Genomic DNA, 25,026 nt, shown 5'->3' with positions numbered 1-25,026 from the left:
CAAGAGTTGGGAGTTGCTTGGACAGTCTCGGTCGTTGTGTCCTTGGGCAAGACACTTCACCCGTTGCCTACTGGTGGTGGTCAGAGGGACCGGTGGTGCCAGTGTCCGGCAGCCTCGCCTCTGTCAGTGCGCCCCAGGGTGGTTGTGGCTACAATGTAGCTTGCCATCACGTGTGTGTGAATGGGTGGATGACTGGATGTGTAAAGCGCTTTGGGGTCCTTAGGGACTAGTAAAGCGCTATGCAAATACAGGCCATTTACCATATATAAACGATGGATTGTGCTCAGAGACTTGAAAATTGAAACCATTGCAGATGTGCCTTAAACCATCATCTGTATAGTGTTTAAAAAAAGAATCAAGAAAAGAGGAAACGAGAGAGTCCTACGGTTTCTGAACGTCCATGTTTTAGCAACAGTGACAAATGTCAACTGTGACAAATGATAGCTGCACACTTGTTTTGGTTAGCAGAGGTAGACAGCAGGAAGAAACAGAAAGTGGTTTATGATTCCTGGGAAGTGGAATCTGGTTCCGTGATATTCAACAGAAGATCTCCAAAACTGAGCACCCCACACACACAAAATGATACATTTGCAGTAAAGAGGAAAAAATATTAGATTTCAGTGTTTTTTAACTTTTAGATTCAACCAACACAGAACCAGTGAAGTGTAGATAAACCAAGGCACTGCAATGAACATGGACTCGTAACTCAGTCCATAAGTACTGACATAAAGATGTCTCTGAAATTGCACCAATTCACTAATTTTTTTTTTTTCCTTATCTCCTTGGATTTAGGGTGTTTCCATGTCTCGTCTCTGTAACCCTGCATAGTCTGCTGTCGGCTCCATGAAGTTGAGATTAAGGTGGTGCACAGGTCACATCATCTAAAGAATGACTCAGTTTTTCTGTGACCAAACACAGCACGTCTTTATGCCTCTGGTTTGGATTAATCCTACAACAGAGTAACTCTGGGATCGAGCAAACATCTCCATGATCGTTAACAGAAACCTCTGGAATATCAAAAGTAACGAAAACCAATTTTTAGTTTATTTTCTGAAATAACACTCAAACAACACTGCATTTAAAGAAAATCATGACAAAAAAAACAAAAACAAACATTTAGAAATGGCTTTAAACTCTAACAAAATCATCATCAGTTATTAAAATAGTTCCTTCCATCTGTTTATAAGGCACATTAAAGGTCAGTTTCACTATTCATGACAAATCAAATTATGACTCAAAAAGCCTGTAGACAATTATTGTCCAATTCAATAAACACTCTTCAACTCAACACATTAAAATATGCAATCAATGAATATTTTAACTCCATTAGCAAAGTTCGAATTTTAAGCAAAAGTCCTGACATCAATCTGAGCTCTGTAAAAGCTGACTAGTGTCTTTGTAATGTTTAGTACTTTATCATTATTGAGATCTCTGACATACAGAGACCTTCATGCATTAAACAGCTGATTCAAACAATACAAAATCAATCTGATTATCTCTGAGTTTGGGATTGTTAATTGGAAAAAAAACCCGAAGCCCCAAAGAACGCAAAACAATAAATTTTTTTAAAATGAAATTTTGATGGCAGTTAACTGACTAAACTAAAAAGTAACCTCAGGATTTAATTCACTGAACCCCTGCAGTCTTTCATTATCTAAATCTAATTACAAAGCCAACCAAAGAAATAAGAATCAAAGGAAGCACAGTAATCCATTTTTACCATCAATAACTTATAATATAAAAGTTTGCACTCTGCCTCATCAGCATTTGTCCATGAAATAAATTATCCATAATAATTTGTCAGCGGTCAAATATATGAAATGGTGTGTGAATATGTGTTCACTGCAGAGCTGACGGAGAACTGATCCACCAGAGTCGAGGTGCCAAAGTGTCCTGTTAAAGCTGGAGTTTACTCCTTTGCTCTCCACACATTCGTGCTTTGTTAATGCATGCATGCATCTGCTACATTTTGAAGGTAAAATGTTATCAACTGTGCCACGTTTAAAGTATCATGTAAATATAGAGCCCATAAGGAGGCCCTGAGCCAGACTGTGACTCGTGGTGGGGACAAAGAGTCCCAAACCTGGAAACACTTCTCTGACATCACTGTTCGAACCATCTAACACAAGAGTAGGGAAGGAATGTGCAGCATGGAGACCGTGTCCGAGTCCTGTCAGTGTAGAGTGATCTCTTCTTCTTCTTCATCATCACATTCATCAGTAGCCGAGTCCTTATTTTCATCCCCATTTCGCTGCAGTAACGGCAGCTCGAGTTCTGGGCTCTTACTCTTGAGCTGCCTTAAAGAAGGACCCTTATCTGATGGAAAATAGAAAATTTACACCATCAGCATGGTCAGCACTCTGCAAAGTCTCCTTTCTCTCTGTAAACTTGCGTTCCTTTTTAAGGATTCTGAAGAAAACTGTGACATTACATGTAGAAAATGTGATATGTAAACTAGAAATCGGAGAACAGACTGTTTGGTGAATAAAGGCACATTCTCACCCAGAAATGCAACTTGAAACAAAAAAATTTACATATTCAAAATTTCTGGATTTTACTAAAAAGGAGCTTACTTATATGCCATTTAAAAAAAATGATTTTTGAGTATTTTTATATTTTTAGGATGTAGAGCAGCAAATATGATGAAAACGTAAATAAAACTTACTTTTGGAATAATATGTCTTGAGTCCCACGTGTAATGAAATACCACACAGACACACAGCGAATCCCAGCCAGTTAAGCATACTCATTTTGTCTCCCATCAGAAAAGTGGCTAAAAGCAGAGTACACACTTCCTGCAGGAAATCAACACAAGGAACAAAGGAGAAGACTTCATTAGACAGCTCTGAAAAACCCCAAGTCCTCATGTATATACAGTAACCATCCCTTATTTATTGCATAACATTTTTATAAAATATTTACACTTTCACCAAGTAAGTACACTGACAGCAAAAAAAACAAAACAAAAAAAACATATGTGTAGACATACTTAGTCAATAAAGTTGATTTTCATAATAAAGATGTTTTTATATGTTAGATCCAAGCCCTAGTGAAGATTCTGTTTTGTCAGAACATCCACAAAGATTACACATAACTGCTTTAGTAGCTCACAGTAAGCACCAAAAGAAACGCAACCTCCCATATTAAACTCAGCTATGGCTCTGGTATTACGGACAGACTTTCTTTGGCTTCACCAATTTAATTCAATTCAATTGATATAGCACCAATTCACAACAACAGTCACCTCAAGGCACTTCTAGTGGCAGCCATCCACCAGCTGGAGGTGAAAAAAAGATGTTGACAACACAAAGTAAGTAATTACCTTAAAGATCCCTGATATGGATAAGGTGAGGCTGGAGGTTCGGGAGACCAGCAGGAACTCAGAGAAGCCCAAACCAAAGGCCAGTGAACCGCCGATGCTTAATGTGAAGAGGGAATACAGGAGAGGCGAGAGCTCCGTCACCCGGAATAACTTCTCTGAGGTGCTGAGGCTCAGCCCTGCAGGCACAGAGGAAAGAATCAGGACAGATTCTTTTAGAAGTGGCAGCACTCCAGGTAGATCGGCAGTTACGCAGTTACAATAGTTTTCCACAGACTGCTTATAGGGCTTGCCCACTCATGTCTTTTGAAAGTCCAATATCTTGTAGAGATTTTATAAAAGAATTCCTTTTTGTTCTCATAATGAAAGGCATGTGGTGAATCACACTGCCACTTCTGCTTCAATCAGCAGTGCTTTATTTGTAGATTACATCTCTGGTGTGCAATGTTACGTGCTTGACTGTGGCACAAAAGCAGAGGCCCTCCGTCACTGAGCTACATCAGGACTGATGTGCCTTTACAGACCCCACTATGCAGTGTGATGGTCATTTTCCATTTAAGAAACTGATTAAGTGTCAACAAGGTGTCTATTCTGACACCCACACCTCATTAACATGTAAATAGGAAATAGTTCACATGTGTAATAGATCAGCAGTAGTTTCTCAGGGGTTCAGCTCAGCTGCAGAAAGTGGAGAATTATCAAAGCCCTGTAGCAGCTGCTTGATTAATGGGCACCCACTCATGTCTTTTGAGAAGTCCAGTATCCCCTCAGTAAGGCTGCCCTTCGTATCGAGCTGAAATCAGTCCCACTCTTTGAACACAGCTCTATTACCACAGTCAGGGCAGATTATTCACATGGACGCCACCTCATGCTCAGAACTGCCAAAAATCATATCATTCAGTTGACTCTGATAAGTCAGCTGAATGATACCAGCTGGCTGAAATACACCTCTGTGATGGAGTGCATTTACAGTACACTGCATCAGTGAAGTGATTTTTCAAAATAAAAAATTCATTCAAAATAATCAAATGTAACGTCTCTTAAGCACAGTGAGAACACTTCTCGTAAATTCCTTTTTATAAATTATAAATAATTTGGGATATCATTTATCTGAAGTGAAGGCAGCTGGACCACACCTCAAACAATCCCCTTCCACTCCAACGTCCACAAATGCATACTTGTCCCACACACTTGTTTGTTCTTGTTCCTGTGCCCCATCCTCTCGCTCCCATGTCATCTCTGATCTGCCAGGCCAGGATGAACCGCGAGGAGAGAGAAGACGAGGCAACAGGAGTTTAACAAAACGCGAGATTCTTGCAGCCTTTAAAGCAGTGTCGGTGAAAAGAACTGTGGCTACATTAAAAGCAAAAAACTGGGCCAGTAATTACATTCACAGCGTGGCACAATGTGACGCATGGATCTCTGCCTTTGTTTACCATGTCATACGTTTTAGGAATTGAGACAGCCTTTAAGATTCTGCACTGCAACTGATGTACATGTGGGAGTACGGAGGAGAGACTTTACATGGGAGCTCAAAGGAGAGAAATGAGAAGAGCTCGTAGGGTGCTACAGCATATTTGGAATTTCAACACACTGGCTGTTGTGTTGTGCTCAAGTCATAAACCCGAAACCAATCAGGTCTGTGTTCTAAATTTCACTACTTTTTACACGTTGGGTCTTGGGCTTGAGAAACTACTGCTGATCTATTACACATGTGAACTATTTCCTATTTACATGTAAATGAGGTGTGGGTGTCAGAATAGACACCTTGTTGACACTTAATCAGTTTCTTAAATGGAAAATGACCATCACACTGCATAGTGGGGTCTGTAAAGGTTTTCAAAAGACTTGTAATGCCATAATTAGGGGCTACAGAGCGACAGCGACAAAACATGAAAGAAAATGAACTTATTCTATACTCACCTTCATTAAACAGGAAGAGGGGAAAGAGCCCAAGGAACATGAGAGGTTGGAGGTGGTACATGGCATCTATTGGGTTTTGAAGGCCTAAAGATAAGATAAGATAATTCTTTATTGTCATTGCACAGTCATACATAGTACAGTAGTACAATGAAATTGGAAAAACTGTCCTACGTCGGCACTACATATAACACAACACGACACGATATGACACATCACAACGCAACACAAACAACACAACACAGTATATTAACTTAGAAATAAAAAAGAAGAATAAGTGTTATGTGTATTGCACACTGTTATTATTGCACATTAATTATTATTGCACCTAAAACAGTGCAGCATGAAAAAGATAAAAATAAGAGGGAACTGTGTCCCCGCTGGGAAATCTCAAATCATAGCAGAGTTTTAAATCAGTGTTTTACAAGCCTGGCATATAGTTAAAGTTACTGCTGTTGGGCTTCAATGTGTTTTACTTTGTAAATACTTATGGATGGATGCTGCTGTAATAAACTCAGAGGAAAGACAGTGGGAAGCAACAACCCCACTTTACCTGCTGTTAATGTTGTGTCAAAACCTGCATTAGAGCCATCACTGGTGGATCTTGTTAACTTTTTGTAGACCATTCAAGGATGACGGCTAGGTTGAAACCACATAACAAGATATTTTGGGTCTCTCTGATAGTTGTTTTCTTTTTTTTGTATTTCACACCAATCCTCTTTGAAATGGTGTGTGTATCATGTTTTACTGTATACCTGATGAAAGCCACAACCCAAAATTAATTGGTGTAGCTCCAGGTTATAGACTTTTTAACCTCTCTGGAAGCCCTCACTCCACAGTGACTGAACACTTACCCAGCTCTGCTTTCTGCGTGAGGACCTGAGTGAGGGTCCATCGAATCCCCCCTATGAAGGATGCTAGGAGCACCAGAATAAAGCCTTCCAGGTTAAACTGGGTCGACTCAAAGGTAAACATAAAGAGACCGCAGGAGATCAACAGGACCACCAGGATCAGAAATGGGTTCTGGATTAAAAGGGAGAAAAGACAATGACACAGCAGTTTCAAGTTAAAATTGAACAGAAAAAAGAAGAAGAAAGAAACAGGATGGCAGATAAAAGAAGAACAGAACAAAGCACAAACTAGAGGAGAGATTAGACAAGAGGTAAGGATTGCTCATTACTGCTCATGTGATGAAACCCCAGTCAAGCTACACAAAACACCACTGTGCTCTGTAACAGGAAGTGATACAAAACTGAAGTGAGAGCTCAAACGCCTCATAGTGAGTGACTATTGTGATTTGGTGCTATATAGATAAAGTTGAACTGAATCGAATCTTTAAGCTATGACACCATTAAGAAAAATTGGCATATTTATAACCGATCCATCACCGCTGCGTGTGCAGCACTGTTTTCAAATTAGAAATTTCTCATGTTCTGCTACAGCCACAGTGCACTTTGTGAACGTTGCTGGATGCCTGCTTTGTGCAATGCACCACAATCGAGAAAACAGACTAAAAGAATTGCCTCTTGTATCATTTTGCCTGTATAAGAAGCATGCTTAATTCTCCAGTTGTGTCTGCGTGACATTAAAGTGAAGACAAAACTGCACTGTTAGCACTGCTGTCAGCGTCATGTGATCGGTACACTCACCGGCTCCTCCAGTTTAAAGACCAGAGAGAAAAACAGGATAAACAGCACTGCTGAGGACTTGGTCATGGTATACCTTGAATGACACAAAATAAAAGTCGTAGAATATGTAAGGAACAATACAGTGACTGGTTAAGATAAAATACTGAGCTTCTAATAAAAATCTCCAAACCACAAACTTACAGGCTAATGGTGATGAAGAGGAAGCTCCAATTGGAAAGTCCGATATCCAGCGCTGTTGCGATGGCTGCGGGTAAGAAGGACAGAACTTAGAAGTACAGGATGACAGGTTCATTTTAAAACTTAAACACAGTTAAAACCACTCATTTCACTGCATTTAGAGCACAAATACCCACTAAAAAAAAAAAAATACATGTATATAATCAATCCCACTGCCCTTTATTCACATATTAAAATCACCTTGATGTTGTTTTAGTGTATACAGCACAACGGAACAAAATATTAATTACTTTTGATTTAATTACTCTGAATTTTTGCTTTTCTCAGTCTTTGACTCACTTTTTCCTTCTGACTCTTTTGCTGTTCTAACAGGTAAATTTCCTCAGTGTGGGATTATTTCAACTGATCTTATTACAACTTAAGTTTGGGCAGAATTTTAGTTTATACGAGGCAAAACTGGTTTGGAACGGTTCATTTAATGCGCTTGCTTTTACATATCTTCATCAGTCTCCTCAGGGTTGCTGTTTTTATTCTCTCCACACAGACTTTAGACGAAGCATTCCGCAGAGCTTAGTCAATCGGTGAACCCAATAAGAGGCGACTGTCCCTTGTCTAAATCACCAGCCTCCCGACTCAAGATAAAACTCACCTGTGGGTGCTACTTTTCTGAGGTACTCTTTCCACCTCAGAGTAACACGAGGTTTCCCTGTCCACCACTGCACAGCCTGTCGTGTCAGAGCTGACAGACAGAAGATGATGGTGAGGTGAACTAAAGTCATGAAGAGGGGGTAATGGAAGCCCTGAGAGAGGGAGAGAGACAGCTGGGGTCATCTAGGATGGCCTAGTCAGTGTAGGTCTCCTTCTCAGGATCCAGGAGACTCCCAGACAAGCAAAGCAGAGCGCCCTCAGGTGCTTATTTTCATTAATCACCTTTAATACAACCAAGCATGTTATAGGAAACTGACATGGCTGTATGAGCTTCTTTACTCACCTTCATTAGCCATTTGTTATAGAATGTGATGCCTATAGAGAAGACATAGTAGAGAAGAACTAATCCAACAGTGCGCAGCCCCCTGCACAGGAACTGGACCGGGCACGCCATACAGGACTGCCAGGACCAGCTGTCCACAACACACAGCTACTGCAGAGGGGCCATCTCCGACCTGAACCCACATCCTCCCCGAACAGCCATACCAGACCTCTTTACAGCAGAAAAGGAACAGAAACACCGCAGAGAAGAAAAACAAGGTTACAGCAGGACTGCGTTTGTGCACATTAATGCCAGTTAGTGGAACAGGCGCTCAGACAGAATTTAAGCGAAACCTATTTGATACAATGTTAGCATAACGGCAACATTCATTTTAGCTCAAATTAAACGTTATCAGCTACTAGCAATCTCTTAACTGCGTCTGCTAGCGGATAAGCAGCTGGTAACAATGTTGTGCTAATCTTAAACACTGTGCGTTAACTAACAGGAACATCAGACAGCCCCAGCAGACGAACTCACCAGCAACAGTCCTCCAAGAGTGACTGAGAGAGGAAGGCTCACTGGATAGCTGCTACGTTTTATAGGTTAAACTGGTTTCTTTGTTAACTTGCCTTATAGTTCATTAGCTAACATTGGCCTGCCATTTAGCATCTATATTAACTTGTTAACATTATCAGGTCAGTAATTAGCTATAATACTCAATCCGGTTGACTGAGATAAGCTTTGAACATCACTTGGCGGGGCAGGAGTCCACAGCAAGATCCACGGGGACGTGTCACTTACTCACGGCAACGTGCACGTGCTGAGCCCTTGCGATAAGGCTCTCAGTGTTTACTTGGAATCTGAACCCTCTGTTCAAGCACCGAGATCCATTTCTTTCCACGTTAGCTGTGAGGTGTTGTTCTTGTTCAGCCACATGAACAATGCTTCTGTTTCCACTCACACCGCCAACTTGTCATCGCCCTTTGTGCATAGTTTGTCTAGGTCTAGGGTTTAGCTAAAGTAAAACCAAATGAAAATAGCTTAGTTTAAACACACGTGAATGTAGCTTTTTTACATTCTAAGCAAGCTACGTGTCGGCGATTCCCGCATAAACCCGGCGATATTAAATTAAGTTCGATCTTCCGATACAATCAAACAGATCGCGCTTTAAAGGAAACTCACCGTCAGCTGTGTTGGCTTCTTCACTTCTTCTTCTTCGTCGTCTTTGTGTTTAACGGCGGTTGGCAACCAACGTAAATGAGCATTACCGCCTCAGCTGTGTTGGCGAATAACACGAGTAAATTTAAACACTGGCGAGAGATGGCCACAAGGGGGAGTATCTGTGATTTCTAGCCCTGTCTGTTTCCTCTACAAACCACCACTTCCTCAGTCAAGGAAACAAAAGCGGAAGTCGGCGCACATAACAAGCTGTTGTTGTGAGACAGTTGTGAACAAGCACAAGGTAAGTTTAATGTTAACGCGTATTTAACAATGAGCAGGTAATGTTGAGGTTTAGAATAACGCTTGCGGGTGTTTTTCAGCAAATGGCGGAGGAGGAGGACGAGCCAGGCTTCGACGAAGAGTTGGAGGACGGCTCCGGCGGGGTGGATGTCGGCTACGGCAAGAGAAAGAGACTCTTCTCCAAGGAGCTCCGGTGCATGATGTACGGATTTGGAGATGACCAGAACCCTTACACGGAGTCTGTGGATATTCTGGAGGATCTGGTGATCGAGTTTATCACGGAAATGACCCACAAGGCCATGTCTATCGGGCGCCAGGGTCGCGTCCAGGTGGAGGACATCGTTTTCCTCATTCGCAAAGATCCCAGGAAGTTTGCTAGAGTCAAAGATCTGCTGACCATGAACGAGGAGTTGAAGAGAGCTCGGAAAGCTTTCGATGAAGCAAATTATGGCTCTTAAAATCACAACGGGACTGTTTGTTATTCCTCCCGTGACCTTTGTTTCTTTAAATTTACTGTACGTTTGCTCGTCAGTTCTTCAGTCTTCAGACTGCATGTTTGTGTCTCGTGTGTGTTTATAGACAGTAAAACAAGAAATTTCAGTGTATATGCTTGAATTCAGACTTTTTGGTTAAGTAAAATAAAGCGACTTGCCAATAGTTTTAAAGTGACCAGGTCCTCATCTTAATTTCTTGTGCGCAAACACCCCGTTATTCAGCATCACAACAAGAAATCTTTGAAATCGGCTTAAAAAAATTAACAGTGAACTCACAAATGTTAACAAATGAGTTTTTCAGTTGTTTAAAAAAAATGACCCAATTTGATGTTTGTGGTTCTTTTAATAGGATTCTAGGAGTGAACAGGGTTCAGCAATCGGAGGGACTTAGGTGTTAAAGAGCTCAACAGTTTAACATTTCTTAGCATACAATTTAAAGGATGGGGCTTTATTTTTGGTTTTTTAGTGTAAATCACTGCATGGACTGCGTTTGTGGTCACAGTATCCACAAATGCAGATGAAACATCAAACAATCACAGAAAAAATGTATTTAATGAAGAAACACTCCCCTTCCTTTCACTTGAACGCATTAACCCTGACAAGCCTGAACTATGAAATCATTGTCAGAAAAATTAATATAATTTGAAACTGGAGTGTTTATTGAGCTTCGTCATTAATTTATTAAAATGAGAAATATCAATTTGCAATGTGAGTTTAAATTTGAATCCCATTTGCAACATCTGGTAGTCTATTGTGGCTTCAGTAAAAGGACTAGATGTTACAATCCCTGATAATGCATTGCTTTAAATGGTGAAAATCTTGAGGGATGGCTGTTATGAGGAAAGGCAGCCCAGAAACCAGCGGCACACATCGTTGTGTGCCTCAACTTTCGGTCTTTTACCCAAGCTAATCTGCCATCTTTTTCCTTCCTTGGTTAGGTTTAGGGATTAGAGATCTGATCTAGATTATCATATTAACATTTGGGACACATGGTCAGTAGTGGACCTTGGATTCATCGGGTGTTTCAGTCATTATCGCTAGACACCCTCATCCAAGAAGGCCCCGCCAGGGTTGATCAGGCCCCGGAGTGTGTCACTGGTTTATGTTAAACTGTTATTTCTTCTGTTTAGTTTTCTACAGTTTATTTTCTTCTATTTATTTGCTGGAACTTATTTATGTTTTTCAGTGGTGATGCAGAGGTCTTAAAATCTCACAAAACCTATCTTTCAAATATTATCCGATTCTCTTGGCGTTACAGAGTTAAAGAACTCAGGCAAAGTGGAAATCCATGCACGTTAGGTCCTCTGTGGGCATTAGGTTCAAAGACACTGCTGGAAATCGCACGAGGACACAATATACAGTATTTTATAAATCAGACAGCCTTCGCTAATGAGCTCACCAGTAGCTAGAGGTGAAGCCCTTCAATTGTAACTGTTGGTGTTGGAGGGAGAAAGCAGACAAGCAGCTGTCCAGTGATCCGAAGTTCAGCAGCTCCATTTTATAGGTCACTGGAGCTTATTTCAGTAGGGCAGTGCTCAAGCACTGTGATTTATAACAGCGTGGTTCTGTGGTGAATGTGTGTTTCATAACACTTTTGTTTTAAAGCACAGCATTGTGCTGTGTTACCAATCTGATACGTGAAGAGTGGATCTGCACAAGAATTTAAGCATAATTTTATTTTGAATAAGTAAAAAAAAATTAAGTATTTAACTTAAACCCACAGATTGAATCCTCAAATGTATGTGAAGTATCTAAAGAAAGGTTGTGTAAATGACACAAAGAGGGTTGCTCTTCATGTCCCCCTTCTGGACACGCTGTGGTAATGAAACAAAAATCACAATACAGGAAATTAAGCCACAAACTGCTGAGCAGCTGAATGTCAAGCACGAATGGAAAAACTAACCCAAAAAAGCCCATTGCCTTGTAAAATTATAGCAGCTGGTGTCATCATCTCCCAAACACTCACAGAGGGCTGTTAAACACAGTGGGAAACATGTTCCAGTCCCAACTTTTCAGGAGCAAGTTGCTGGCATTCAAAAACAGGAGTGTTCCAGACTTTTTATGAAAAGGTGTCGTAAACATTTGTCAAAGCAGACAGTTTGCAACCCGCAATTAAACTTTATCAACACAGCCAGGAATACTAGACATGATGCCGACCTCATCTGTGCCCACATGTGTGATGAACTGAGGTTTTGCGACTGTCCGTAATGTCCAAATAATTCTGACCTCAGTCGAGGCTTTTGGTTATTTTAAAAGCAAAACTGGCTGTGGTCAGAACAAAACGGACAAAAAGAGGAAAAGAAACAGATTTTATTAATATTCCTCAAAACAAAATTATTACACAGACCATAAATATGACAGACCAACTACAAGTGAGCATGTGTTAGTTCATTTATTTCAAGCAAATTACTTCTTTGTACAGTGAAGTGGTTGAATTAATTGGTCTAAGCAGCGGGTAACAGGCTGCCCGTCTATCTAGACTACATCTAGATCAGAGCTTTACCAGCAGAGAGGGGGAGGGGGTCACTGATGGCACGACATGCCATGCGTACTGCAAAAGCTGTGTGCAGTGAAAAAAAAAACCCTGTTGCAGCCTTGCTGTCCTGTTACAGGGCTGGGTGTCAGCATGGCATCTAGGGGATGTCTGCATTTACAAGCGAGCCAGGGAAAAGATGTTGCCCAGCCAGCGACCCCCCACTGGGTGCTCTAGCTGTCTGTTGAGGACTTTTATAAGGATGGAGAAGAAAGGCAGTGAACCAGGTGGACAAGAGGGAGAAGGAGGGAGTGGGTCAGAATGGGGGTTCACAGAAGGGTGGAGGAATGTCCATGAGTCTTTCTTGTTCTACTGCACATTCTCCATCATCTTGAGGAATTCTGATAAAGAAAAGAGAAATTGGACAGCATTACATTTTACATCCATTTCTTTATTTACTTGAATAAACTGTAAAGGAACAAGTATCAGTTCAGCTCAAGCAGGAAGGGTGTAATTTGATTTTAAGATGATGACAGGAGTGTGGGAACTGTACAACACAGCCTAGTAGACAACAATACGGTCCCTAAAGTCTGACTGTAAAACCTGATATGCCATAGAACAAGACTGATACAGCTTATTGGTACTCTAGCAAAGCTGCAGCCTCTTAATAAACAGGATTTCCCCCCCTCATGTACTCTCAACCTCCTTCATAGAGACTCTTTAATCTTCAATAATAAGTGTGCTGACAGCTTCATCATTTTCATTTTACACATACCGTCAAAGTCCAGCATGCCGTCGTTGTTCTTGTCTCCATCCTTCAGGAGCTCATCGATCTCCTCCTCTGAGATGGCCTCGCCGGTGCTGCGGATGATAAGGGCAAACTCTTCTCTGTCGATGTAACCGTCGCCGTTCCTGCGCGCAGGACAACAAAATGTGCGTGAATGTAAAGGTAGAGTAAAGGTGATGTGGCAACAAAAAAACAAAAGAAAACACACATACGCGCGCACACACACACACACACACGCACACATGCAACAAACACACGAACACGCACACACACAAAGGATTAGTGGAAATAGTGTGAGCACGAGCGTACTTGTCAAACACACGGAAGCAGTCTGCCAACTCTTCCTCGCTCTTTCCGGCCTGGTCCTCCTTCATCAGTCTCACCATCATGACCAAGAACTCCTCGAAGTCGATGGTGCCGCTACCTGAGGGTTTAGTGGAGCCACGTGATCGATAAGCACCAGATCAACCCATTGTCCGGATAACTTTGTTGACCGTTTTACGCATGGAAACACCGGGACTTTAATAGAACAGCCCAGAATTTGCTAGTGCAGTAAAATGTCATGTTGACGGGGTGTTTAGAAGCACCACCACCTCTCCGGCTAATTACTGAATTACTATAAAGTGTCCCTGTGCGTAAAAACACTTACGGCGCACAGCTGGTCTGCTGTGTCGCCATCAGGCATAAACTACATTTCCCGTTTCTCACCGTCCTCATCGACCTCCTCGATGATCTCATCCAGCTCCTCTCTTGTCGGGTTCTGGCCCAGCATCCTCATCACGGTACCCAACTCCTTGGTGCTGATATCACCGCCACCATCGGTGTCGAACATGTCAAAGGCGGCCTTGAACTCTAGAGAAACGACAATTGAATGAACGCGTGTGCTTGTTCCAACCTGGTCTCATTTCTCAGTTTAGTGTTCTTTTTCTTTATTGTTCTTTTTTCCTGAGCATTAATCGTCGCGATAGGACACCATTATCCTTTAAAATAATTCAATTGAATTATTTTAAAGGATAATGGTGTCCCATTGTAACGTTCTTTTTATTATTATTATTGTTCTTTTTTCTTGAGCATTTATCGTCGCAATGGGACACCATTATCCTTTAAAATAACACCCCAGTTTGCCTTTATCGACTGAAAAACTGTCCGCTTCTTTGTGAATAATTTTCATTGTGGTATTCTTGGCTTTTCTTTCATACCAGTTTGCTCCATCTGGCTTCACGCCGTGGATTTAAAAGAGTCCGCATTCTCTTAAGGCTGTAGGAGCTCTTGCTGGTAGAAAAAAATGTTTGGAAGTAGAACTGATTGGCTTATTGCGTGATTGCATTAAGGGTGGTATAATTCAAAACATGTATCACACGTGTATCATTTAATAGCTTAGAGTAATGGCGTTATTTAGGCTAAGGAACTAGTTACTGTACTCACCAGCCAACATGTCCTCGCTCAGGTAGGAGCGGGCCTCTTGTTGCGCGTCAGTCTGGAAGAAAGCAGGGTCCAGTGCATCACTTCACTCATTACAGGTTTCATCTAGGCTTAATTGATTGTTCCAATTAAACTTGCTTATTTTAGCCGAGCAAGGGCGTTGAAAATAATTTTTATAATATTTTCTATTCGTCTTAAACAACTTAACCTAAAAGTTGTTTCCCCCCTTTAAATTACAATGATATCCGTATCACCTCCACTGTGCGTAAAAATACTTTTACAATACTTTTACGCACAGTACAGATGATACAGATCAGAGATTCAGCACTCCCATTTTAAACTCGAGATTGTATTTTTTTCGTAACAGAGTGATTAATGTTTGTAACAATGATACTGAAACATGCTATCCCAAGTCACAGGATAATATGGGTGCATCTCCAAAGGATTCTTGAGCTTGATGAAAATTAGTCCGGCTATTTCAGGCTCAACACATTAGCTTCGCTGTATAAGGCCTGCAGACATCCAATCCTGAGGAATTTGTTGCCTAAGCAGAATCAGCACCTTCCCAGCTGACACCCATCCTGCCCGTCAACACCCAGCGTTAACTTCCCACAAGGATTAAAAGTAGTCTATTTACAACAGATAACTGGCTAAAATATGAGTTTGAGCATATTTTATATCAATTTAACTAAAAACCAGCAGAGGGAAAAAAAAAAAAAAAACTACGTGGAAAAAAAATTACTAAAAAGAAAAAAAAAACTATTTAAGGGGAAGCCAGCATATTTATATCTGAACAACACCAACAGAAAGAAATATGCTTCTCAGAAACTCAACTAATGATTTTTACACATTCACATGCCTTTATTGCTCACTCTCTAATGAAATCAGCCGATAGCTGAACTGGTCATTTGCACAACTGATTGGTCTTACCATGCTTGTGGATTAGCTTTTCCCCCCCAAATATCCAAGGATAAAAGAAAAGCCCAAAGGAGTGGTCAATCCGTGTGCACCCCAACAGAGAGACTAGACGTCAAGTGATGGTTCAGAGACACTTTAAACGGGACAAGGAGGTCCCGCCCCCTGCCTCTCACAGGCCTCCAGATTTAGTATCCTGAACTTTTAGGGTTCTGGGGCCAGGGCAAGCCAATCACATTTTCGAGGTGAATGCTCCACTTTATTGAAGTTGTGGTTTTAAGTATGCTAAAGAAGTAAAGCATACGTTTTGAAATGAGAGGAGATGCAAAGTTTGTGGGGGAAATGCATGAAAGCATCACACTGAGATTCTCCTCAGATGTTGGATATGAGAAGGAACCCCAGCTTACTTTCAAAGAATTCACTTTGGAAAACCAGTAAGAAAGAAAACTGAAAATACAGAATTTTCTGTAAAATAAATAAAAAAGGACCATTCTTCCTAGAAAGGCCCCGTTCCAACTCTCAGTAGTGAGATCCTAAAACAAGATGTCCACTCTCCATTAAAAAGAATAAAATACAAACACAAATCTGGCACACTGCTCACATCAGTGCATGCATGTCAGTGTACTGTTGATTTCTATTTCACCTTGTAAATACAAGACAGAAAACAACAAGGGGGAGCCGAAGATTAGTGAGTAGGCTTTGGGTTTTGTGGTGATGGAGATTCAATCTGGATGGGAAACTCTAAACCAAGAGGAAAATGCTGTGAGACCAGACCTCTAACCCCTCCTTAGAGGTGCCCTGAATAGCTGGCAGATTTCAGACCCTGCTGCTACTTAACTTATTAAACACAACCAGCTGCTCCTTATATGGTGTGCAGTTCCCAAGGGAGGGGCCCAAGGTAAGAGACCAGAAAAGAGGACAGGATACTGAGAAGAGGAGCAAAGGAAGGTGGGAGGTGCTTTTGAGAGGTGGTGGTGGTGGTGGGGGGGCTTGCAGACTATATACTCCAGAGGGAGAGCTGCACATTGCAAGGGGAGATTTAACTCATCCACTCTGTGAATGTCCAGCTCAAGCCTTTGATTCTCGGGTTTGCATCTCATGCTTGGGGCTATAATCTGAGGGTTATTGACTTCTGTGCTGGAAGACTACTTCATGAACAGGCTGCAGGCAATAACAGGCTTAGGAGAAGACTAAATCGGAAGAGGTTCATTAGAAACAGATATTTTGTCAAATATGAGACTTCTTTTTGTTTAAAAAGACAGGGAGGCTATTAGGTACCACCTATACAACTATAGTTTGCATGGGGGCTAGTTTGAATCTGGGACTGGAGAAGTAAGATTTAGTCAAATCTAGGGAGGCTGTAGAGTGCATGGTGTGTCATCTGAATGATCTCTCTAACTAGGTTCATGTGTCTGAGAATCATGTGGCCATTCAGATAAAGATAATCTGAAAGTCCCAGAACGGCCACAAGAGACAAAAATCTAACAATATAAGACATGTTGGGCATGCACGGCAGAATTATTTACAAGGATGACCAAAAAGTGGGTGAAGAAAGTTGGTTTATTTAGAAAGTAAAGATCAGGGTTGAGAAGATATGCAACGTGTGATAGTGGAGGGCGGGGGCAGCATGGCGGTGTAGCATTTCTGGAGCAACAGCAGCTGCCAAAGGGGACAGCTGGGTAGTGGGCATAAGGAGGCGCCCGGGGACGAGAGCCTTCGTCTTAAAAGGTTTGGATGGATATTTATAGACATCCTCAACAAGTTCCCAGGTTGAGGATGGGGAAAGGCGGTGGGTTGCGGTGTTTGACTTGAATCCATTTTGAAATCTCAGAGTTATCCTATTCATATTTGTGGACGGGCTCCTAGAATTAAGAGTTTGCTCTGAGTAGATTTCCATCACACGCGTGCTTCAGTTTCTCTCTGAGGACGGATCACCAAGGAATGTAGAGCTGGTGTCTTTACTGGACATTCTCCATCATCTTCAGAAATTCTAGAAACAGAGTCAGAGGCCATATGAGTCAATCGGCCTGCCTGTCAAACCCACCACACAGTGTAGATAAAGCCTGTACATGAGAAATGAGATGTTAACCTACATTTTCATATTTATTGTCTGGGGAGCTAAAGACCCTATCCATACGTACATGGACTGGTCCTTATATGGCACTTTTCTACTCTCTGAGAGCGCTCAAAGCCCTTTACACAACATACAGCATGCCTCGTTCACCCATTTGTATAAGAACATTTTTTTCTATGCTTAAGTATGTTCTATCGAACGTTCACACACATTCTCACTCTAATAGATGTATTGGAGAGCAAGCTGGGGTTAGTATCTTGTCCAAGGACATCTGGCATGCAGCCAGGGATCAAACCACCAATCTTCTGATTAGTAGATGCTCTGCCTCCTGAGCTACAGCCACCCCAATATTTAAAATATATATTGTGTAGGAAAATGTTTAAAATAAAAACGATACAAATAATGATTTTGACGACACAGCAAGGTATAAGACAAGAATGAATTTGAATTTTAAATGTTTGGTTGACCCTGCACTCTGACCCCTGATTACTATCCAAGGCATGTTTCTATGCTAGGTATGCTAATTTGTTAGCAATTTCATGTTTATCATATATGATTGAAGAAATTCTTTATATATTATATATATACATCATATAAGCATGTAGCTAATTCACTGAATTAAGAAAAAGTTTAATATAGTGGTCCCTCGCTATAACGCGGTTTACTTTTCGCAGCCTCGCTATTTCGCAGATTTTTTTGTGCAATTTTTGGATGCTGTTTTTTTTTCCAGCGCATTTTGTTCTGTCTTGATTGGCTGTAGACCATTGTCAATCAGTCTCCTGCCGTGTCTCCTGTCCAGTACAGAATGCGTTCAGCTTGTCAAATTTAGATACATTTTCAGTCGTGTGACTCTGAAGTGCAGTACTGTATGTTTGTAAGTTTTCTCCCCAACAAACAGCAATATCTACCAAACATTTTGAGGCAACCGCGGGTGCCTTTGGTTTCGTTCTATCATACTCGACTTGTTTTTCTACAAAGGTTTGAACTTTGAGGGTTTAAACAAGAGAGAAAAGTGTGAAAGTGTTCATAGTTGTCTGAGAAAAGTGTATAAAGTGTGTAGTGACGGGTTTTACAGCCTTAAAACATCTATAATAATTGTAAAAAAACAAAGTTGGCTACTTCGCAGATTTCACCTATCGCGGGTTATTTTTGGAATGAATGAATTATATTCATTAAAATGTGCATCATAGCCTACGTCTGTCACCTGTTAGATTACATCATTTCCTCTGGGATTAATAAAGTATTCTGGTTCTGATTCTGTTGCTTTATAATCTTATTTTAATAACTAGCCATGGTTAGCATGGATGTAACATAACTAGCATGTCTTGAGACCCCCTCAGTTATAGATCTAAATCTAAATGTAACAATATGTACATGTTTTTTTTTGCTTCACCTCCAGTGCTGCTGGTTTACTCGTGTGCTTCATGTCAAACTGCAGTTGCACCAGAATTACAACTGAAACTGGTTCATTTATATTTTTAATGTTCTTAAAGATATTAGTAATAAACATGATAAAAATTGCTGCAAGCTGGACACATTTGAAGCTGTGGTGGAGAGATCACAGAACAAACTGTCATCCATCATGAGGTCCACCCTCTGCACCCGTTATTGGACAGGCAGCAGAGCACCTTCTCTAACTTGCTAACCTCATTCACACATTTCTTCTTCTTATATATTTTTAAAAGACAGTATTATTAAAAACGCACAGGGAAATGCAGTTAAACTGACAAAGAGCAATTATAACCCAATGCAGACTAGTGTAGATTTTTTTGTTTTCTTGGCAAAAATTGCTCTTTTGATTGTAGAGGTTGCAAAACCTTGTTCATGACTACTGTGGGTGTGGGTGATGAATTTAGCTAAAACTCAGTGGATTTTGTTAAGGCTTGAGCTCAGAGGCATAGCTGCTTTGATGGCAGTGCTGACACAGAGGACTGTAGGTGAGAGCTGTATGGTAGGTCTCACCCTCGTTGAGTCTAGGTGCTGAACACGTCCTCGTGCTTTATTAAAAGTGCTAGTGTCTTTTAGAGCCTTTTTAGTCCAATTACCTGACAATTAAACATCCTGGTGTGAGGTATGAGGCTGTGTATTAGTATCAGTATTTTATTATTTTGTTACATATTTGACACAAATAGCCGGTTTCAGTGCCTGTGTACTGCACATGTTCAGTTTATAAATGTAATGCTAATCTTGCTCTCACAAGCATTTGGTGACATCGTCATGGTGACATCATGTCATCTTTTATATACAGTCAGAGTTTACAAAATCTGCCCACTGGTTCCTTATCTTAGTTTGGTTTTTCCATAGCAACACCAAAATGTAATGATTTACAGTTTTATGTTATACAGAGACTCATTTTCCAGTCTATTTTTGTCCTTCCTGGCATTGCTTTCAGGTTGCCAGACTTGCCTGATTTTATTAATGTTTTTGTTTATCTCTTAAGCAAACTGTTTTCAGTTTCCCGTTAAACCCCAGGTTTGTTAGGCGTACTGGGCCTCTCCCTAAAACAGTGCAAATGCATGCTTTAAATCTGCAAGTCCATCCCAGAAAGGAATATCCAATCTGCAGCTGACACCACTGTTGTCATAATTAAACCAGTGAAAATATTGTTAAGGAAGCCTAGTTTGTTTTTTCTCCTTATGTGTTATTATAACAAACAATAGGAAACATGCAGCATAGTAAATAGCAGTGATATCTCGCTTTAAAGGTACAGTGTGTAAAATCTCACCACTGGACGTCAGTAGATTGCAGATTGCAGCCAACTGACTCAGTTACAGTATCAGCTGTAGGACAAACAACTCTGGCTGTCATTATTTGCAGTGAGAGTAGTCTGTCAGCCTGCTGTTTACTTCAGCTGCCAATATGTGTCCACATCTATTTGATCTGACGGGAGTCTGATACAAGTCGAGGAGTCAGTGAAGCTCACTTTTGTCCTGAGCTAGGTTGTTGGAGATATCCTGAACTGTTGCTGCGCTGCTGTTTTTGATGCTGTTAGTTGGCATTAGTAAAGCTTTATTTGAAGTGGATCTAACATTGTTGGACTCGGACTCTTAGCGAATAAACTCTTTTATGAGATCAGCTTGTTGGAAGATATAATTGCACATTAATCAATGTATATTTATGAGTACAATATTCTTTTTACTTTTATATAACCTTAATACTGACTGCCTGTACCTGTAAATACAGGCTTAATCTTACCATCAAAATCAATCTTTCCATCTTTGTTTGTGTCAGATTCCCCAAACATCTCATCGATATCTTCCTCTGTCACTGCTTCTCCAGTCATATGAAGGATTTCTCCAAATTCCTCACGATCAACAAAACCATCTCCATTCCTGTAGATTTAAAATATATATCAAGTTCAAACTCAGTCTCCTGTCTTCCTGCCAATTTACATTGACACAAACACTAAAGCCTGTAATTTTCTCTAATTCTTGTATCTATGTTCAAGCAATTATGTCTGTGATCTCTTTTAAGTCTGACAATACTGGAGTTTTGATTTAATATAAATGTTGTTTCAGGGCTAAAAAGTCAGGTAACAATAAACTGGCTATGGGACTATAGTCAGCCACAACATTTAAGGCTCTGACATGTAAAGTATGACATAAGGTATTTCATTACTGCAATAACTTGTTATTTTCAAATATAAAGATGTGTAAGTTGATATAAATCCCATGAAAAAAGACTAAATCTTTTAACACAAAAGTGAGCAACAGGTGTTCATAATTCTCATTTGTCTCTCTAGTTATTTGACACAGTAGTTAATTTATCGATTCTAATTTGCTTTTCACATAAATGTATGAAAACTTTATTAACTGTATTAGGCTTTGTGATGACATTTAGTGTCGTACTTGTCAAAAATACGGAAGCATTCTGAAAGCTCTTCTTCACTCTTTCCTGCCTGGTCCTCCTTTAACTGTTGGACCATCATGACCAAGAACTCCTCGAAGTCGATGGTACCGCTGCCTGAAGACAGAACAGATGAATATGGGAAGATTACTGTTTTACATTTAGTGGGTAGGAATCAGTTTGAGATGTCTCGTTTACTTATCAAGTGATTATCTCCAGTTCACCAATTGGTCTTAAAGTCTTGGTGAAAGGATGCACATAATGCTCAGTTCACTCATCACAAGGAATCTCGTGACAACAGCTGGACACAGACTTTTAGACATTTTTATCCAACCATGATCTCACCATCCTCATCGACCTCCTCTATGATGGCATCCAGCTCCTCCCGTGATGGGTTCTGGCCCAACATCCTCATTACAGTGCCCAACTCTTTGGTGCTGATGTCACCGCCTCCATCTGTGTCAAACATGTCGAAGGCGGCCTTGAACTCTGGGTTAGAGAAGCAAAAGTTCAAATTTAGGCAAAATCAGTACTTTTTTTTGGCTTTACTGGCTAAGCAAAACTTAAATCATTAATTTCCCATTAATTTTCATCCACGATACAGACTGTAAAAAGTTTACTTGAAAATCACTGCTGGAACCTCACTTAAGGTTATCACTAATTTCTTCATGTAAAAAAAAAAAATACAGACCTGCAATCATCTCCTCAGTCAGGAAGGACCGGGCGTCACTTTGGGCGTCAGTGGGCTTTAAAAAAAATGAAAAAAAGGTGGAAATGCATCTGTAGTCAGGCAAGTGGATGCTATAAGTGATATCAGGTCATAACTAGAACAAGCTGTAAGGAGTGGCTATTAGAAAGGGGATAAATGAGCTTTTTTCCCTTCACTTGTCACAGCGGGAGACAGCCATTATGTCCTGTAATAACATCACAATGGTGAAAAGCTATATAGCGTTCTCTTTTGTTCATTTGCTTAAATCACACGTCTAGGACCAACACATTAGTATCACAAAAGGTTTCTTCAGAAATTAACTACTTCTCCCTTCTGAAGTGTATTTAACCCTCCGCCCTCTCCCCCATGTCATGTTCTATAGATTAATGTTCTGTTATATTATTTAGAACATAAGACTAGAGCTTGATGATGACTTTTAAAGGCATCATCAAGTTTTGGTCTTTAAGCATTTTGCTACTCTAAGTTTTCATTTTTGTTTGACTGAACACTGAATCACAGTTAGTCTGAATCTCTGCTCATCACGCTGCTCATCGAAATGAATGGAAATCAGTCCTTCCAAGAAATTCAATGGCATTTAGTAATACATAATAACAAAATAAAAAGCAGAAAGATGTCCAGAGTTGGGAAATGAAAGAGAACTGCATATAATTTAAAAATTAGCTGAAGTACATTTTGCGGTAATTGGATAATTCTTAAACTGCATTCACAGAGCAGTTTAAGGCAGTTTTCAGTTTTCGGGGCAGTTAATAGTTGTAACTACAAATGGCTTATTAAAAGCAAGAAAAATGACTTTGTAGCTATATTTCTGGAGAGTGCAAAGTTAAACTTGAAAATCTTAGGTATCAGTTAGCCACAAGCAATGATTGTAGCAACAAGCTATTGCCTGCTGTTTTAGTAGATACATGTGTAACTGAATAATTCTGCTCTTACCATTGCACTACCATTATCGCCTCCTTTCCAATTAATAATATTATTTTTCATTCTTTCTTCTTTTTGTTTGCTTGTTCATTTGTACATTTGTTGGGCAAAAAACACAAAAACATTTTAACATCGTTAAAATCCACGTGATGTGTGAAAACAAGGCAGTTATAGCTACTTTTCCCACAGGTTCTTCAGCACCGCTCACAGTGATGCTCACTACAGTGTAACTATTCCACAGTGTTAATACTGTAAATGGATGTATTTTAAAATCATGAACCAAGCTATGATCTTTTCCTAAAACTAACCAAATGCCAAGTGGAAACAAAACAGTGAATAAAAACAAAGCTGAACAAATTTAAAAGCATCTGACCAACATTTCCCAAGAGGAACAGAATAGTTTAGTTTTTATACACAGCCAGACTTTGTTAAACCAGAATTTTACTCTAAAGAGATCATAACACTGGTGTGGATTATACAGCATTTCTAAGAGGAATAATTTGAGACAGATTTGGGGTTTTTTTAAGTTTTGTAAAAAAAAAAAAAAAGTTTATATTTAAATTAATATTTTAACATAATTGGGATCCCAAGCAGTTTAGTAAGCAGAATCTTGCAGAGCTTAGCATAGCAAAGATAAGAAAATAAAACTAAAACTCCTTTTCCCTGTTTTCCTTGACAAAATGTTGATAATGTTGCGACATATGGAAGGAAACCCACCCCCTTCCCTTTAAAGCTATTTTTAAGGTGAGACTTGGGAGAGGATTTGACAGGGATTTTCTCAAGGTGAATTTCCTAAATTAGGACACTAAGAAAAGGCAGCTTGTCTTCTCACTTTACTCAGCTGTGTACATCTATCTTTAGTACCACTCCCTCCAATCTAAATATCAATCGTAGTGAGTTTAGTTACAAAGTGATGGAACACAAAAGCAGTGTGAGTCTGTAAGCAAACAGCAACAAGGAGTTACAGGAGTCAACAGCAGTTCACAGCAACAGGTTACTAGTCAGACAAACTCAATTTGTGTGTCTGTTGTCTATCAGGTGTGTGCCCCGCATGACATTTCCAAATATTTAAGGAATTCCAGGATGATTTATAAAATCCAGTTATGATGCGGATGAGGACTTGCTGGATGAGCAGAGCCAGTTTGCTTCAGGTATTTATCTCCGTCCTGCGTCATCTGCCTTTTCTTCTCATCCCTTGAAAACCAAATCAAATCCTCAGGATGCATCATAAACCTAAGTCCTCCTTCTCGTCCTTTACCCCCTCGTCCGTTTTTGGTTTCTTACCATGGTGGCAGGCTGTGCTGAACAACAGACACCAGTACAAACGACAGACAGCTGGGAAAGAAAGTCTCCTTTCTATGCAGTTCAGGTAGCTCTGTGACTTTACTCTACTCCATAAGTACCCTCTCATCCCACCAGCATTTTACTAAAAATGATCAGGATTGGGCCGGAGACCCCTCCTCAGACAAAAGCCGGCCAATCAAATTTGGTTTTAGTTTGTGCGCCCTTACAATCTCCTGATGGACATCCCCTTGTGTGGCACAGTGTCCAATCCCCCATATTTAGATAACAGACAAGCTCACTGACATTTATTGAAAAAAAAGAAAACACTGTGCAGGCATCAGGCAGCTGAAGGTTATTTTGGCAGAGGATCAACTGGGCATCTCAGTGCAGAACGACACTTGATTTCACATGGACCAGAGCGTGTGCACGCTCGCGCACATCACACACACATACACACACACACGGATTAACACTTCCCTGCATGCATAGATTCTCTGCCCCTTTCGCAGTGTCCGTTAACCCATCTATCTGCCCTCCTCCCTGTCCTCAGGCTGCTGACTTGCCCTTGCACCTATGACATCTGAAAC

General features: G+C 40.5%; 4 protein-coding genes across 5 annotated transcripts; 1 reads left to right on the top strand and 3 right to left on the bottom strand.

The window, feature by feature from the left end:
* Positions 1-1,022: 1,022 nt before the first annotated feature.
* Positions 1,023-9,344, bottom strand: slc35c2 (solute carrier family 35 member C2). Of its 2 annotated transcripts, none has more exons than XM_031728785.2 (10): positions 9,218-9,344; positions 8,057-8,266; positions 7,715-7,865; positions 7,069-7,132; positions 6,889-6,961; positions 6,094-6,262; positions 5,243-5,326; positions 3,323-3,498; positions 2,666-2,795; positions 1,023-2,316 (listed from the first exon to the last, which is right to left on the bottom strand). In XM_031728785.2, the coding sequence occupies exons 2-10, from the start codon at positions 8,165-8,167 to the stop codon at positions 2,174-2,176; spliced, it is 1,101 nt and encodes a 366-aa protein (XP_031584645.1). In that variant the 5' UTR covers positions 8,168-8,266; positions 9,218-9,344; the 3' UTR covers positions 1,023-2,173. The 2 variants fall into 2 exon arrangements, with proteins under 2 accessions (XP_031584645.1, XP_031584644.1); XM_031728784.2 differs by lacking the exon at positions 9,218-9,344 and adding an exon at positions 8,573-9,211.
* An 18-nt stretch (positions 9,345-9,362) lies between these two features.
* On the top strand, positions 9,363-10,165 carry taf13 (TATA-box binding protein associated factor 13). The gene is made up of 2 exons (XM_031728786.2): positions 9,363-9,497; positions 9,577-10,165. Exon 2 carries the CDS (start codon positions 9,580-9,582, stop codon positions 9,952-9,954), a length of 375 nt encoding a protein of 124 aa, XP_031584646.1. The 5' UTR covers positions 9,363-9,497; positions 9,577-9,579; the 3' UTR covers positions 9,955-10,165.
* A 2,198-nt stretch (positions 10,166-12,363) lies between these two features.
* On the bottom strand, positions 12,364-15,739 carry LOC116311623 (troponin C, skeletal muscle-like). Its single transcript, XM_031728789.2, has 6 exons — positions 15,603-15,739; positions 14,676-14,727; positions 13,959-14,102; positions 13,560-13,674; positions 13,239-13,375; positions 12,364-12,864 (listed from the first exon to the last, which is right to left on the bottom strand). The coding sequence occupies exons 1-6, from the start codon at positions 15,603-15,605 to the stop codon at positions 12,833-12,835; spliced, it is 483 nt and encodes a 160-aa protein (XP_031584649.1). The 5' UTR covers positions 15,606-15,739; the 3' UTR covers positions 12,364-12,832.
* Positions 15,740-17,128: 1,389 nt separating this feature from the next.
* Positions 17,129-24,565, bottom strand: LOC116311622 (troponin C, skeletal muscle). Its single transcript, XM_031728788.2, has 6 exons — positions 24,440-24,565; positions 22,199-22,253; positions 21,853-21,996; positions 21,510-21,624; positions 20,857-20,993; positions 17,129-17,577 (listed from the first exon to the last, which is right to left on the bottom strand). Exons 1-6 carry the CDS (start codon positions 24,440-24,442, stop codon positions 17,546-17,548), a joined length of 486 nt encoding a protein of 161 aa, XP_031584648.1. The 5' UTR covers positions 24,443-24,565; the 3' UTR covers positions 17,129-17,545.
* Between the last annotated feature and the right edge of the window lie 461 nt (positions 24,566-25,026).

The sequence above is a fragment of the Oreochromis aureus genome, linkage group 20 (assembly GCF_013358895.1).
Source record: "Oreochromis aureus strain Israel breed Guangdong linkage group 20, ZZ_aureus, whole genome shotgun sequence".
Taxonomy (NCBI): domain Eukaryota; kingdom Metazoa; phylum Chordata; class Actinopteri; order Cichliformes; family Cichlidae; genus Oreochromis; species Oreochromis aureus.
The sequence above is the reverse complement of the archived record's forward strand: the minus strand, read 5'-3'. Positions and strand labels throughout refer to the sequence as shown.

Bases quoted from the DNA above. Each gene is read 5' to 3' on its own strand.
- taf13 (XM_031728786.2), top strand. From the start codon at position 9,580: ATGGCGGAGGAGGAGGACGAGCCAGGCTTCGACGAAGAGTTGGAGGAC.
- LOC116311622 (XM_031728788.2), bottom strand. The intron at 21,997-22,198 runs GTCTGTATTTTT...TCTCTAACCCAG, and splicing joins GACTGAGGAGATGATTGCAG to AGTTCAAGGCCGCCTTCGAC. The intron at 20,994-21,509 runs GTACGACACTAA...TTAAATCTACAG, and splicing joins TGCTTCCGTATTTTTGACAA to GAATGGAGATGGTTTTGTTG.
- slc35c2 (XM_031728785.2), bottom strand. From the start codon at position 8,167: ATGGCGTGCCCGGTCCAGTTCCTGTGCAGGGGGCTGCGCACTGTTGGA. The intron at 6,962-7,068 runs GTAAGTTTGTGG...GTGTCATTCAAG, and splicing joins CTCTTCATCACCATTAGCCT to GTATACCATGACCAAGTCCT. The intron at 5,327-6,093 runs GTAAGTGTTCAG...TCTTATCTTTAG, and splicing joins CACGCAGAAAGCAGAGCTGG to GCCTTCAAAACCCAATAGAT.
- LOC116311623 (XM_031728789.2), bottom strand. The intron at 13,376-13,559 runs GTACGCTCGTGC...TCCTGCGCGCAG, and splicing joins TGCTTCCGTGTGTTTGACAA to GAACGGCGACGGTTACATCG. The intron at 12,865-13,238 runs GTATGTGTAAAA...TTTCTTTATCAG, and splicing joins CGGCATGCTGGACTTTGACG to AATTCCTCAAGATGATGGAG.